Source organism: Anas platyrhynchos, chromosome 1 (genome assembly GCF_047663525.1).
Source record: "Anas platyrhynchos isolate ZD024472 breed Pekin duck chromosome 1, IASCAAS_PekinDuck_T2T, whole genome shotgun sequence".
Lineage (NCBI taxonomy): Eukaryota > Metazoa > Chordata > Aves > Anseriformes > Anatidae > Anas > Anas platyrhynchos.
Window position 1 is genome coordinate 42734557 of NC_092587.1, and position 14894 is coordinate 42749450.

General features: G+C 53.0%; 2 protein-coding genes across 3 annotated transcripts in view; both read left to right on the top strand.

The window, feature by feature from the left end:
- MEI1 (meiotic double-stranded break formation protein 1) overlaps nucleotides 1–11113 on the top strand; it is a 35261-nt gene extending 24148 nt beyond the window's left edge. For both annotated transcript variants that reach the window (XM_072035399.1, XM_072035402.1), the window contains 10 exons: nucleotides 140–244; nucleotides 1962–2072; nucleotides 2653–2834; nucleotides 4746–4827; nucleotides 5029–5234; nucleotides 5971–6052; nucleotides 8072–8178; nucleotides 9017–9148; nucleotides 9498–9607; nucleotides 10906–11113. In XM_072035399.1, the coding sequence (XP_071891500.1) occupies nucleotides 140–244; nucleotides 1962–2072; nucleotides 2653–2834; nucleotides 4746–4827; nucleotides 5029–5234; nucleotides 5971–6052; nucleotides 8072–8178; nucleotides 9017–9148; nucleotides 9498–9607; nucleotides 10906–10951 (1163 nt within the window). In that variant the 3' untranslated portion in view covers nucleotides 10952–11113. The remainder of the gene's footprint in view (nucleotides 1–139; nucleotides 245–1961; nucleotides 2073–2652; nucleotides 2835–4745; nucleotides 4828–5028; nucleotides 5235–5970; nucleotides 6053–8071; nucleotides 8179–9016; nucleotides 9149–9497; nucleotides 9608–10905) is intronic.
- A 144-nt stretch (nucleotides 11114–11257) lies between these two features.
- On the top strand, nucleotides 11258–14881 carry CCDC134 (coiled-coil domain containing 134). The gene is made up of 7 exons (XM_027453940.3): nucleotides 11258–11414; nucleotides 12237–12354; nucleotides 12631–12752; nucleotides 12958–13042; nucleotides 13468–13649; nucleotides 13872–13943; nucleotides 14256–14881. Exons 2-7 carry the CDS (start codon nucleotides 12252–12254, stop codon nucleotides 14379–14381), a joined length of 690 nt encoding a protein of 229 aa, XP_027309741.1. The 5' UTR covers nucleotides 11258–11414; nucleotides 12237–12251; the 3' UTR covers nucleotides 14382–14881.
- Nucleotides 14882–14894: the final 13 nt, after the last annotated feature.

The following is a 14894-nucleotide window of genomic DNA, read 5'->3' on the forward strand; positions in this document are numbered from 1 at the left end:
GTATAGCTGTGTGTCTGTGGAAAGGGGGAATGCTTTCTCCTCTAACTCACCCTCATTCCTAAGCTGCAATTGTTGGCACTCTGCAAGGTAGAACAGTTTAGAGTTCACTGACAAGCTAACCTGCCAGTACCCTTCTTAGCTAACAGGAACCTGCCCATTTTGCTGAGCCTGCTATTCCTGGTGCAGCTGCGGAGCAAGGGCATGAGGGAGCTGGACAGCACAGACTTCAAGCTGCTTCACCAAGGTGAGTCTGTGCATCCCTCTTCTCCCAGGAGGATTTGACCTTGGTTGGTTGTTCCGTAAGATGATTAGGGGCTGGCTCTTCATCTTCTGAAAGAAGCTGTGCCTTGCATCACACTTACCATTGTTTTAAGATACGTTCATAGCCAGAGTGTTGCAAAGAGCCCTGGCTACCAGTTTAGGCAATAAAGCACTTTTTCTGCCTCTTGCTTTTGCAGCATATTTGTTGTTTGAAAACCCCACAAGGTGGCCAAAGCGTTCTCATGGCCATGACATGATGTCAGAGTCCATGAGTGTTTCTGGCTTAGCATATGATGGCATTGCTGATGTGCTTCCTGAATCCCCCTTCCCTGCCCTCACTTGCTAACACAGGACTGAGGGGTTCAGCCCCCAGTAGTGTCCTGTGAACCAGCCGGCAGGGACCAGCAGCCCAGGGAACCCAGACTTTCCTTGCAGCATGAATCCAGACTGTATTGGTCCCAACCAGCTGCAGGACTTGCCCACTCCTCCCCAGAGACACAGAGGAGAGGGGTATGTTTGTTTACTGCACATGCTCTGGCCTGCTCATCTGCTGATCCTTAGCTGATGACTTCTCCCTTCTTACTTGGCAACTGGAGATTAAGGCAGGCCAAGAATGAAGAATAGATACTAGAGGGGTACTCAGCTGATCCGTCCTCTCATCTCTTTCCTCTCATCTCTTTCTGCTCTGTCAAATTGATTTGTACAGCAGACTTTGAAGGACTATCCCTTTCAATTTGAAATGTTCCATGTTGCAGGGCTGTCTGTGCTGCCCTTGTAAAGAAGCAGCGTTTCTCAGACACTCATTAGCGGAGGGAACTGGGGGCGTGGAAGAAGCATGTCATCTTTACAGCAGCCCTTCTTAGCCTCTGTGACTTCAGAGCACAGCTTAGCTGCTCCCAGAAGTCACAAGCTCCCTTTTCTCTTGCTTTCTGCTCTTTTTTTTTTTTTTTTTTTTTCCCCAACACAACTCTGTCTCTGCCCCAGCACCCCCTTCATTCCCTGCTTTCCTCCCCAGGCTATGTTCGTGAGGGGAGGGCACTCTTCTCTGATGCAGCCTGCAAACCAGCTTGTAGATGGAAGGTTGTAGAGAGACACGTCGATGTGTGTTTTTTGAGAATTGCTTATTCAGAGTGTGAGCTCTTCAAAAGATCTCCTATGACAGTTCTGCTGAGCCCTGCAGTCCTGAATTTCCCTCCCAGACTCTTGCTAAACACTGTTCCTAAATGCCTGGTGCTACAACGAGCGTGGCGCATTCATTACTTGTGTGAGCAGTGGCTGTGAGCGTGGAGGAGCAGAGCTCTCCCTGCCATCCCTTGCTCGGGCTGTCTGTCTCCATGTGAAATGGGCACATGGCTGCTTATGGTCCACCCAGTATTAGGATCAAACTGGTTCTGTGGAAACAGGTAACATATCTAAGAGTCTGTAGCACTTGGATTCATTACTGCCCAATGTATAAGCCTTTTAATATACTCCTTTTTGTTGTCTTTCATTGTTATTTTCTCCCCTCCCCATTATCACCCTCCACTGCATCGTCTTGGTCTGAAGCAGACACCCTGCTTTGTCTGCACCCTGCTCTGTTTAGTTTTGTTTCAGGTTGTGTTGCTCTTGTATGAATTCCCTCCCCACTGGCTGGCTCCTTTCTTGTGCTGAGGTGCTGCGTCGTGTTGGTGCCCGTGTTACACATGTTCTTTTGTTTCCAGTCAGCAACCTCTGCGGGAAATGCAGGCCGAGAGACACCGACCTCCTGCAGCCATCCTTGAATTTTCTGTACTGGAGCCTTCATCAGACAACACCTTGTAGTCAACAGAGAGGTGAGGCAAGACTGTATTGATTGCCAAGTTAATCTCTGCGAGGCTGTAGCTTGGGCATGAGAGACTGTATACTAACTGCCTCAGCAGGTGAGGTGGATTTTTCCACTTTAGCATCGCAGTTAACAAACAACACTTTGTGTTTGGGACCATTTATTTATTTATTTTCAGGGCGAGGGCTTTGTTTTGTTTTTGCTGCCTTCTGATAATTCAGGAATCGGCTGCTGGGAGACAGAACCGCCGTATTTTTCTTATTCAGAAAACTCAGCGGTGGGGCTTCGGTGCCTGGCTGATGTATCCTGGTATTGCCGTGGTTCAAAAAATTAAACAATAATAGAGACAGCTATAACCAACCTCCTAGCTGTGTCAGCTGAAGGCTGGTCATTTTATTAGCTGGCCAAGCGGTCGCTCATGCTGCGAGAGATGAATACGGGTGTAGCAGGACAGCCTTAGGTTGATGAGCCGTGGCAGCTGAGGCTGCCTCCCCGCAGCAGGGGTGTGCTCTGCACTTCTCTTCTGCTTGTCAGGCTGGCTTAACCTGTGCCATCCCACCAACCTCTCTGATGATGTCTCTCCTACACAGCAGTGGCTGTGCTGCTCTCCAACGTGTCCTTGCTAGAGCTCCTCCAGAAGGTGTTGGAGTGCACCTGGACGAGGTCCTTTCCCTCTGAACCTGCCTACCTGTCGCCCGAGGATGCCTTGCTGTGCTCCGGATGGCTCTTGGCTGCTTCCCTCCTAATTTATCAGCATCGTTACAACGCTGAGGTTAGATCCATTCTAGCGTTCAGATCCAGGAACTGGCTAAACCTTAAAAAAAAAAAAAAAAAAACACAAATACTTAATTAGCAGGGAAAGTGGTTTGCTTTGGCCTGGAATCTGTTTGTCTTGGCTGCTTTGCTGTTACACATTATTCCTTTCTGCACCTCTCCAGCAGGACTGGAAGCTAGCATGTTGCTGGAGGATGAGACACAAATCATTTCAGAGTTATAGATGGGCAGAAATCTTGAGGGGAAAAATGCATACCCAAGTCTCCTGGTCCAAATCACTTTACTCTTCCAGACAGCACAAAATAAACCTTATAGCTTTTCTTCAGGGAAACCTGGGGGTGTGATGCACAGCTCCCATGTTATAAACTGCTTATTTGGTACTAAAACAATCAATAGTAGAACAGTCACTATCCAAACCTATTACTGGCAAATAAATGCTTAATACTAGCAAGCTTATATGGATGTGGGCAGCTGTCATTGTATTTGATGCTTTGCAGTCCAACGACAGAGCTGAGCTGGAGCTGGCAGCTGCTATTAGAATGACAGGTTAGAGGGAATGGAGCACTTCCTAAAGCCAACACAAGGGAAAACGTTGCCTTTTGGAGTAACTACTAACCTGTCTCCCCTCTCTTAACATGGAGGTAAACAGCATGTCATGAGTTCTGAGCTCTGCTTCTGCAGTTATGCCCAGCAGAGTATGTTCTTTGGTGCACCTACCTGTGGATGATAAAGCCACTTCAAGCACACGTGTGCACCTGCACAGATAGGCAAAAATTGGTTTTCTATACTGAGGGAAGATTTCTTCCAAGTGACCAAACCAGAACAAGTCTGTACCTGTTACTTCATCGATGTGCTGCCTCTGGTTAAGTCTTGCAGCATTGGACTTGCATGGGCTGTCAGCTGTGTGAATGCATGGGAAAACCTGCCTGCCCCTGCTCTGTTAACTGCTGTGCACAACTTTTCTTCTTAGTTTTCAACTCAGGGCTGTGTCTGAGTGGTCAGTGTTGCGCTAGTCCCAAAAGGGACTTGCTTCAAGTGGCTGATGTCAAGTTTCATCTTTGGAAGCCATTCTCTCAGCTCATATGGATCCTTGAAGTGTAATCATTTAGTGGCTTATAAACCTGTTATTTGGCCTCATCAGTACCTTACTGGCTTGATGTGCTACGCTGTGCAATCCAAAATCCTTCTTGCACCAGAGATGTGGAAAGAAACTGCAGATATAGATGGAAAATGGAAATGGTTGAAGGATGCTTCAGTCCTAATCTCCAGCATTTCTAAGCTGCAGTATTTCCAATCTTTGGCTGACGGGCAGGAGAGAGGATAGGAGGAAGTGTTACTTCTGCTATTTTCTGCTGCTCAGTATTGGTAAAGCTGCACAAAGCATCCTGGAGGCCCTAGCAGGGAGCCTTTGGCCTCTGTGACTGTGGGGTGATGCCAGGCTGTCTTCCTGAGCTTGCAGTTTTATACAGGGCAACAATGGCTCTGGAAAACGTGAATCACCCACATTCAGCTCAGGTGGGTGTTAATAATGAGGGCTTGACTGGCCCTCCCAGCCTTGTGTCACAGCTGTTAGCGTTCCTGCTGGTGGCTTTAGCAGAAGCCATTGGATAAATACGGGTCATGGGTGGAAGGCTACTGAAGCCTTTGGCTTGCCAGTACTTAGACATGCAGCCAGTGCCACCCTGTTACAGAAGGTCCTCCTAGTGTTCCTATTGAACGTTCCTCTCTTCAGAAAGGCAGTTTGGATGTCACAATGATATGACTTTCCTTTCTGGATCAGACTCCTGAAACCCTGTTGCTGTTCCCCTTTTTCAATGGTTACCATGGAGTAATGTCTAAGGACTGAAAATACAAAAGGAAGCTTTTTACCTGGTCAAACCATTTTTTCTTGTATTTCATTCACCTCTAGGTTCACCAGACACTCACTCTAGACCTAACAGAAGCCCTGAATGCAATCATCTTCAGGAAGAAGAAGCCAGTCCTGCTGTTAGGTATTTTGTGGGGATTTGAGTGGAAGCAGTGGCTAATACCATGTTATGGGCAGCAAGGGAGAAGTGGTGACTATGGGATGGGGCGGTACAGGTGCTGCTGGTAACTTGGAAGCTTTGGGAGTGCATTTTGTTTGCACAGGCACCAGCACGCAGGGCAGGGGAGAGAAAAACACCGATACTAACGAGAGGCTCCCTGTCTAGTGAGCATCATGCAGTTCCTGAGAGCTGTCCTGCGACAGAACTTCTTCTCCTCCCTGGTGGTGATTATCATCCAGAACACAGCCCGGGGTGCTACACAACCGCAGCCATCACTGCTGGAGGATGCTGCCCTGCACCCCCTTGCCATGCAGCAGGTCTTCTCGCTGCTCGTCAGCCTGCAGAACCTTTTGGTGCATGTCTACCTGCAGGTATATAAAACACCAGCTTTGGGACAACGCCCATAAACTAACCTGAAGAGAAATCACCCTGGTGCAGAAGGAAATAGGTCTGCCTTTTCTTTGCTTCTGCCTGCATTTTCCACCCCTTACAGACCTGTGATGAGGAGGAGGGAAAATGCTCTTGCTGCAGTTTGTGCGGCATGGTGCAGTGCGAAAGAAGGTAAATCAAGCTACGTGGTGCTTCCTGCTGCTGAACTAGACAGCTTAAACTATATGTGCTGATGACAGTCTCTGTACCCTATCTCCTGCTCTGCAGGGACCCTGCAGTCTTTGGGACTGTGAGGTGGGAAAAATGTATCAAATCCCAGCCCCATTCGTACAGAGCTGGCGAGGTGCTTTGGGGGTAAAGTACCTTAGTTTGCATTTCCTCACACAAGTGATGTTGGGCTCCAGGGGACAGTACATCGGTTTACATTTAACACCCTTGAGCAATGTTGCGCTCCTGCCTTTATTCTTTGGAGATTGTTACTTAATTTTTTTCATCTCTGAATAAGTACTTCTGCCTTTGTCTGGCTCCTTGACATGACAGCTAATTTTCAGTGCGTTGCATCCTGTGAAGGAGATGAAAGCTGTTATTTTCCAGTGCTGCATGTTCTTCAGAGCCTGCCACTTCATGAATTTTCCTCTTGCAATAGCTTTTGACTGTTTGTATTTTCTTCTTTGTTGTTCCTCCTCTCCTTCCCCCCCCCCATCCTTGGGATTCCAGAAAGACTTGCTGCTTTCTCAAGCTGTGGTTGCCTGCCTGGAAACCTTACTGGAATACCTGTATGTGAAGAACCAGGATGTTGGTAAAGTCTTCCTGCCCTTCCTTCTCCTGGGTTTCCCTCCTGCAGTGATTTTGGGCTCTTTGATCTCCATCCAATAATGCCCTGGAGCAGATGTTTAATGAGCTTATGCCCAATAAGAAAAATTATTTGTATGCTCAAGGGTAATGTTACGTGCTTTGTGGGATGAAATCACAGTGCTTTGCTCCCCTTTAGGAGTGAGCCTTCACTTTGTCCTTGAGCACCAAGATGTTTTCCAAAAGAAAAAAAGGTCACAACCACCCCACACCCTAATGTGGTAAAAATGAAGGATTTAGGGACCGATGTAATATAGGAATAGTCTGTCAATTCCACCCCAATTTAGCAAACCTTTGGATCATAAAGATAGAAGGGGTAGGAAGGGAGGGAGGAAAGCTATGAATATGATTTGTCTTCCACACAGAGACATTTGGCCCTTAGGGATAGGAAGGGAGAAGAGGGTAGTAAACAGCCATAGGAAATGGAAGCTGGAAATTCTAGATTTCCAGGGGCAAATGCAGACCTTGCTTTCAGGAGTCTGTGTCAGACTGAATGTATACCACGCTAGCTGTATAACAAATTATGACAGCATCGTACAGTCAGGGGAAGTGTAGACCCTTCTGCTCATTGTCAGCCTACAAAGTAGAGATGTTGTCTCTGATCTTAGAACAGAAAATTAGTTTTCTGTACCCTGACCTGTTCAAATCAGTCACGTAAACACTGAGCGAGAAGGGAACGGAGTGAATGAACACCAGACAAAAGGGACATTGTTGGGAGAGGGGAAGCTGTTGAATAAAAATGTAATACTGCCAATGAATGACAGCCAGTAGCTGAAGGGAGTCTGTTAAAAGGCGTGTTATGGGGACCTTCCACTGATCTGGGATTATGGTAACAAAATGTTTCAGTAGCAGCTGAACCCTTCACTTTGGCTGTCCAAATTCTTGCAGTGGTGCAGAAGCTCACAGCAGTGCTAACAAGTCTCCCAGGTGGAATGAGGGTTTTTAGTATGCTTGGCTGAAAGAAGCAAGAACATTGCAAAGGCTGTGGCCTGGTCTCTGCCTGTAGAAGTTTCCTCCTTTGAGGCTTTCTAAAACCCTCTCTTGGTCCAGAGATTCTTGCAGATGTGCAGAGCACACTCAGTGCACAGCACTGGTACTTTCTCATTTCCTCCAGGGAAAAGATCCCATCCCCTCCCCCACCTTTCCAAACACTTTATGTGATTTTTTTTGGTGTTGCTTTACTACAGAAAAGATTGTTGTAGAGGCAATAGGGAGGTTATGCAGGTGCCAGTGGAAAAGGGACCTTTCTGAAAGGGTTCAAACCTGGTGGCCAAGCTGTAACAGGTTTTATTGCTGACCTGTTGTAGTTGTCTATCCCCAGTTCTCAAACAGCAGTAAAAACACGGTAGTACAAGTTAACTTTAGTGAGAGATTTCACGCTGTCACAGCCAGTGACCTTGAGCCTTACCTCTGCTTATCTTACATGCTTTTAATTAAGAACATTTTCTCTGCTGGTTGTTTGCACTGCTGCCATCAGCCTAGCTGGTCCCTGTAGTACGCTCTCTGATGCAGACCCAGGCTCAGTTCGTGCAGCTTATGTTATAGGGCTTTCTTCATTCCCTGAAGAGTATTCGGCAGCTAAATAAAACCTGTGGTCAGGAAACTTGTCCTCATATTGAAACCAGAGGGTATATTTTTAAAACCTTGGGCTAAAGATATCCCCTCAGTATTTTATGGCATGCACCCCAGGAGAAGGTTTCTCATCCCGCACAAGCACAACGTTGGACAAAATGTATTTTCTGTTTAAAAAAAACTATTAAGCTTTTGTCCTCATGACTAAACTCTTGCCCAAAGAGTGACAGATTTAAAAGCAAGTAAGAACAGAGCAAAATGCCCCCTTGGTGTTTCACAGCTTGGGGTCTAGAAGAGAAAACATGGGTTCAGAACTGGAAGACTCCTTTTGCAGGCCCAGCCTGTCACTTGGCAGATTTTTTAAAGCAGTCTGTGGCTTCTCCTTCTCTCCCAGCACTACACGTTGCTTCACAGCCCTGGCACCGATTCCTACTCTTGACACTGCTCAACGGGGGCCAGAAATCCGTTCTGCAGCCAGAAATTCTCAGACTCGTGACTTTGGTGAGCAGGGGAGGGGTGGGCTGTGCTCTGTTTTGTTCCTCTATGTTGGTACAGTGCATCTGGGTTGTTTACTGCAGCTTGCCTCCTGTATATACACGGTCTCGGATACTACTGTGGTTTTGTCCGTCACTATATTTGTGTCCTGTAATAATTGTACTTTCAAGTGAACTTCCCTTCCACGCTGTGCAGAAACCGACTGCTCTAACTGAGCGCATCCTGTTCTTCTGGTGTTTTTGTAGCGTTGGTTTAGATCACCTAGAGCCCCTGGGGAAGGAGAGGGGAAGCCTACAGAGAACGTGCGGCTGCTGTTGGCAGGCTGGGAGCATGCTGTGGCTCGTTGGAGAGCAGAGCTCTGCTTGGCATCACAGCTTCTCTCCCAGTCTTTGTCCTTACAGACCCGAATTTTCAGGTCAGGGAATTACCACAGTCTGTGACCCTGCTGCATGTGGGGCCTATGAGCAAGAGAGAAAGTGTGATCCGACCCAGCAGAAACACTGAGGATACTGAAGTCCTCATGGCAGTAGATGAGAGCAAGGGGTTATTAATGTGAACCTTCCACCCCCAAATACGTGATGGGTTTCTGAATCTTCGTTATTCTTATTTCACTTTTAAAAGGTTACCTGGATTATTTCAATCTCTTCTTGACCTAAACTAAGTCTAGCTAGACCACCACCAACGTGGATATTTGCACTGGTTCCGTCAGAAGTGGTATAAAAATCAGGCCTGTGGTTAGGGTGCTGCAACATCCCTTTGCATGGAAGAGGTCTTCCTAGGTGATGTGTCATTGTTGGAGCCTATGGGTTGCTCACTAATGCCTCTCTCATTCCCTTTGTTCAAGTTTGTGAGGTACCAGAGCAGCAATGTTATTTCTCAAAAAGAAATTAGCCTGATTCTTCGAGAAGCAGCAGAAGCCAACTTGCCAGAGCTGCCGGAGGCCACATCACGGGCACTTCACCTCTTCCTTCGTCAGGTAAGAAAGCACTGACTGCTTAGGAAAATGAGAAGGGAGTTCCCTAAGGGATTGCTTCAGCCTTTGATGGGGAGCCATAAGCTTCCTTTGAGGAGGTGATAGTAAGATGATGAGGAATCCTGCAGCTGCTAGCTTGGCCTGCTGCCTTGAGAGATGAGTAGTGAGATGGGGAAGTGAGCGATGCCAGCAGCTGCCTAAACTGTGTCATCAGCATTGTCGTGGGCCACTTGATCAAAGTTTGAAGTCTGAAGGTTGCTCGGGAGAGAGGGAGGGAGGGAGGGAAGGATGAAAGAACAAGGACAATAATTTGCTGTTGGTCTGGAAATCATTCCTGCTTCCGACTGCACAGGTTCAGAGCAGTCACTGTCAGATGGAGGCAGTGGAGGCAGGGACCATTCAGACCTTGCTGGAGCACCTTTCGGGACAGAGGAGCACCTGTGCAAAACATCAGGACATCGTGTATCCTTTTGCTGAGCTAAAGCCTTTGATAGGAGATGTGAGGGTGGTAGATGTGATAGAGATAGAAAGGTCACTTAGTCTGCTGTTCCTGACTGATTTTCAGCCAAAGGCAAACAAGAGTGCAAAAACTGGTGGTGGCTGCTACAGCTGGCTAATTTTGGGATGAAATACCTCATCATCCCCAAATTTGAGAAGACATTTAGGAAACAAGGAGTCATTTGGGATGAAAGACAGGTCTCTGCACAGGGATTGCATTCATCTGTAAGGCAGAGGTGACACAGTGAAAGGGGAGCAGGCCGGGGCAGCCGTGACTTCAAAGCAGCAGCAATTCCTGTGTTGATTTCCCTGGAGGATGAGCAGCCACTTAACCTCCGTGTGCTAACTCACACCGATATGCCTGTAGAGTCACGGCAACCCACAGATAACTCGTGCACTTTCAAAGTACAGCAAGTGTCCAGAAGCTGCCCGGTGGAGTTACCCCGTGTCTTTCTGCTTGGCCTTAGCAGCAGAGTCCCCTGCTGAGCACTGACTCCTCCTTTTCTCCGTGGACAGGAGGGAGGGGTCACTCCCAGGTTACTTTTGGAGAAAGGGAGGGCCTGACGGACGTGCCAAATTCGGCATTTGTTTATTTCTGAAAACGTCCGCTTTTGCCTTCCTGTTTTTATCATGCTGCATTGCCTCAGACAGGTAGCAGACATGGAGCTGGCCCCAGCAAGGGTTTCCTACAGGGTGGGGGACTTCCTCCATCGTGTCGGTGGGATGGCACCGTCATCAGCCGTGGGCAGGGCGTGTGGAGGGTGAGGTGGCTGTTACTGCTGGGAAATGGCTTGTCTTCACGCTCAGCCCCCACGTCATGCCACAGATCTGTGGTGGGGAGCACAGGGCTGTCCCAGAGCTCCGGTTCTCCTGGTGAAGGCTACCCCAGCCCCGATAAGTTCCTCCCTGCTGTGTGGCTGCTCTGTAAGGCAGTGAGGGAAGGCGGCTGCTGTTACATTGCCCGCGTGGTCTGGGTGTGCTCACAGTGGTGGCCACCTCAGTGGGATAGTCGTGAGCATTGGAAGCCAAAATCCTCTGGTCAACAGCGAGCTTTGGTGTCAGCTTTATCAGGAAAAAACGTTCTTTGGGCTCACCCACATGAACGTTTCCCATGTGTTGGTGGGGTTTCCGTGGTCTGGGAGGGGGGTGGTTGGGTGATGAACACCTCCCGTCAGCAGTGTGCCAGATGTGGGAGCTGCGGTGTCTTGCTGGAGTTTCAGCCGGGCTTTCCCTTTGGTTTCCACTCATGCCGTCCACCACAGCTGTCTGGGAGGTGTGGCGGTGTCCCTGGCACACATCGGAGACTGAACCCCGAGGAGTACGCGCGATGGGGCGACGGGGGAAGAACGGGACACGAGACCCCACGTTCCTCCAGCGGCTGGTGGAGAAGAAGATGGACGAAGGAAGTCGTTTGCAGCTCACTTTAAAAAAAAAATGTTGAAAATTGTTCATAAAGCCCTGTTTCTGAAACGGAGCCTCTCTGTGATGCCTGTGGGGCTGCTGGTGCCGGTCAGGACCCCCGAGCTGCCTGCTGCGAACAGCTCCGGGCACGGCTCGCCCCGCAGCCGGGCGGAGCGGGACCGGCCCCGGACCCCCCCCCGCCTCCCGGCGGTCCCGGAGCGGCGATGCCGGGGCTCGGGGTGCCCGGGGCGGGGCGGGAGCTCAGGAAGTGACACGGCGGGGCGGGGAAGCGGCGGCAGCGGGCATGGCAGCGCGGCGGGCGTGAGCGAGCGGCACCGGCACCGGCACCGGGCACCGGCACGGCCCGCAGGTGGGGGGCGAGGGGCAGGGGGGAGGCTGCGGGGCGGCGGCTGCGGCTCTGGGAAAGCCGGGCTGGGGCTGGGCACGGCTCGGCTCGGCCTGCTCCGGGCTCGCAGCCCCATGGGGTCGCCCCCCTCGTGGCGGTGGCAGCGGGGGTGCAGGGGGCGAGGTGTCCCGGCTGCCCCCCGCGGTGCTGCCGCAGGAGAATGCATGAAGTGGTTAGAAATGGCTTAACGGGGGCTGCCAACCCGCATCCCTCACGCCGTTAGGGAAAGGGGGCGAAATTCGGGGAACGGGAGGGGGGCTGGGGGCTCCCGGCTGCAGCCAGGCACGGGGGGGGCTCGGGGGAGCAGCACCACGGCGGTGTCCGTGCCTCGTCGCGTCCCTTGGTCCCTCGCGGGGTGCGGGGACACGAGGAGAGCTGTCGGAGCCAGGAGGGACATCTGCATGGGGTCACTGCATCCCCAGCACAGGCTGGCCCAGGGCTGGATCCTGCTGTTACAGTGGGGTGCGGTGGGCAGGGGGCTGGGGGGGGTTAGGGTGGGGTGTGGGCCACCAGGGGAAGCTTGGTGAGGGCACAGGGCAAGTAAAAGTTGTCTGGGTCTCCTCGCGACCTCGTGGTGGGGCCCCAGCTGGTGTTACGGTTACCTAAATTGGGGAGGATTCAGCTGATTTCAGTTCTGTGGCAAGGTTTTGGCTGGGGCATGTGTGGGGTGAGCAGAAGCACAAGGGGCTGCCAGGGAGGGGGAGCCCCCGGCCGTGGGGTGGGTAAGGGACAGGGTTGGTGTCCCTGGGGCTCGTCTCACCACGGGGTTTGTCCGTGTGGTTCCAGGCTGCGGTGTCCCACATGGGTCTCCTCGTGTTCTGCCCCTTTCTGCTGGTGCTGGTGCTGCCCGGGGGCAGCCGGGCAGAGCTGGAGAAGCAGCGGGTGGACTCCGGCTTGGAAATCTGTATCCTTCCCCTCAGGCCCTCGCCTCCATCCTGCTCGTGTCTGGCGGGGCCGGAGAGCGCTCGCACACGTGAGGAGGGTCAGGGACAGCACAAAGGGGAAGGTGGGGACGGAGGGGAGAGGAGGGAAGGGTCTTCAGGCTGTGATCAGTGCTAAAAGAGCTCTGAGGGCTCGGTCTCTGGGTGGGGAGATGCAGTGGGGCCAGGCTGGCGCCGTGTGCCCTGAGGAGCGGGAGCGCTGTGGCGCTGGCAGCGTGGGGCCCTTGACTGCGCTGCAGACAAGAAGCTGTTCGAGGTGAAGCGCAAGGACCAGATGAACGCCCTGAAGAACCTGATCGAGCTCAACGACGTGAACCAGCAGTACAAAATCATCGACATCATGCTCAAGGGACTCTTCAAAGTGAGCGTGGGGCAGGGGACGCGTTTGTGCTGCCTGTGGTGGCGATGGGGGGGGCGGGCAGGGTGTGAGGTGACAGCAGGGGGCAGACAGTCAGGCTGGGAGCAGAAAGGGGGACGCAGTGGGGTGCCCCGGGGGTTCAAGGGCTGGGGGGAGGACGGCAGGGCAGGGAGGAGTGCGATGGGGCAGTGACCGGGGGCTCTTGCAGGTGCTGGAGGACTCGCGGGCAGTGCTCATAGCTGCGGACGTGCCCCCAGACGGGCCTTTCCCTCAGGACGAGAAGCTGAAGGATGGTAGGTAGGGATGAAATCCCCCTGTGCAGACACCGGGCATCCCCTGGTCCCCCCATTTCTGTCGGGGACCCTGTTGCTGTCTCCCTGATCCATTTGCACTGGGGGTGCCACCCCTTCAGCCCCAACCTCCCCATCTCACCACAGACGCGCTCAGGACCCTGTCCTGCGTGGGTGGACCATGGAGGTGGGGCAGCCCACAAAGCCCCCCATACAGCTCTTGCTCTCGATCCCGTTTCCTGGCTGACACCGCACGGATCTAGGATCTCACAGCCTGCATCACCTCTCCCTTACCCCGTCTCCATCCTCAGCATCTCATGGCTGGCATCTGCTGGCAATGCCCGGGGCTGGGCCTGGCTTTTTGGTGTTTTGGGGTGTGGCGATGTGCAGGATGGGCTGCTGACGGGGCCGGTGCCTCTCGTCCCCAGCCTACTCCCACGTGGTGGAGAACACGGCCTTCTTCGGGGACGTCGTCCTGCGCTTCCCCAAGATCGTGCACCACTACTTCGACCGCAACTCCAACTGGAACAACCTCATCCGCTGGGGCATCGGCTTCTGCAACCTGACGGGCGTCTTCGAGCGGGGGCCCCACTCCCAGCTCCTGGGGCTGGTACGGCCCTGAACCCCCCACCACTGGCACGTCCCCTCCCCACTGCCTGGGGGGGTGTGGGGAGAAAGGGAGGAAAAAAAAAAGAGGGAAAGAGGAGCTGCTGGGGGGCTGCTGAGCACACCCCGTGTCTGAGGGGGTCCCACGTCTTGGGCTGGGGTTAAGGGCAGAGCAGAGGGGAGCGGGGCAGGAGCTGGCGGCAGCGGTCTGTGCTTTGCCCCGCAGATGGCTCAGGAGCTGGGCATCAGCGAGAAGTCCCCCGATTACCGCAATCCCTTCAAAGCCGACCACTCTGAGGTAAGGCAGCCGAGCTGCGTGGGTCCCCCTCGTCCCCTCATGGCTGGTGGCAACTCCAGTGGGATTTTGGTGGGCTGTGCTCCATGGGGGGATGCGTTGGGGGATGCCAAGCTCCAACTCCACTCTGCGACAAAATGATGAGTTTTTAGTACTTTTTACAATGCCATAGCCTGTCCGCATCCCTTCCTTTACCGAGCAGGCAAAACACTCTCCGCGTCCGTGCTGAGTTTGCATCCCTGGAGCCAAATTGTCCCGGTGTAGGGGCGGTGGGTTCGTTAGCAGCCCCCCGGCTGACCGTGCTGTCCCCCCCAGTTCTTCCCCAGCGCTGACACCTTCCAGAAGGCGCTGCGCGAGGAGGAGAAGCGGCGGAGGAAGGAGGAGAAGCGCAAGGAGATCCGCAAGGGCCCGCGCATCTCACGCTCGCAGTCGGAGCTGTAAGCACCGGGCTGCACCTCCACGGGGCCGGCTGCGGGGTGAGGGCCGGGTCCTGTGCCCGCAGGGCTGCTCCCACCCGTGGGGCCGTGCCGCCTCCGCCCGCGGGTGGGCCGGGGAGCCCGCGGTGCTGCTGCTTGTGAGTTTTGGGGTGTTTTATTGTGTTTTGTTGGCCCCGGTTATCCCCGGTCGCTACCTCTGCCTGACCCCGTGTCCTGGGGGGCCGTTTTCCCATACGGCCGGCGTTCCAGCTGCAGCCCCACAGTTGGGAGGCCGGCTCCCAGCCCCGCTGGGGGTGCCTGGCGGGGACATTGGGGTTTGGGGCTCCCCACCGAGCCCCACTTTGGGGCCCCCAAGCAGCAGCGGGCCCACTGACGGCATGGTGCTGGGGCACGGGCTGAGCCGCGCTGCCTTCAGGGACGGGGAGACGGCCTTCAGCGCCTCGAGCAGGGGCAGCTGGAGCGGGGCGCGCCTGGTTTCTCCCAAATAAACCCCAATTCTTGTTACTGGTTTGTTTTT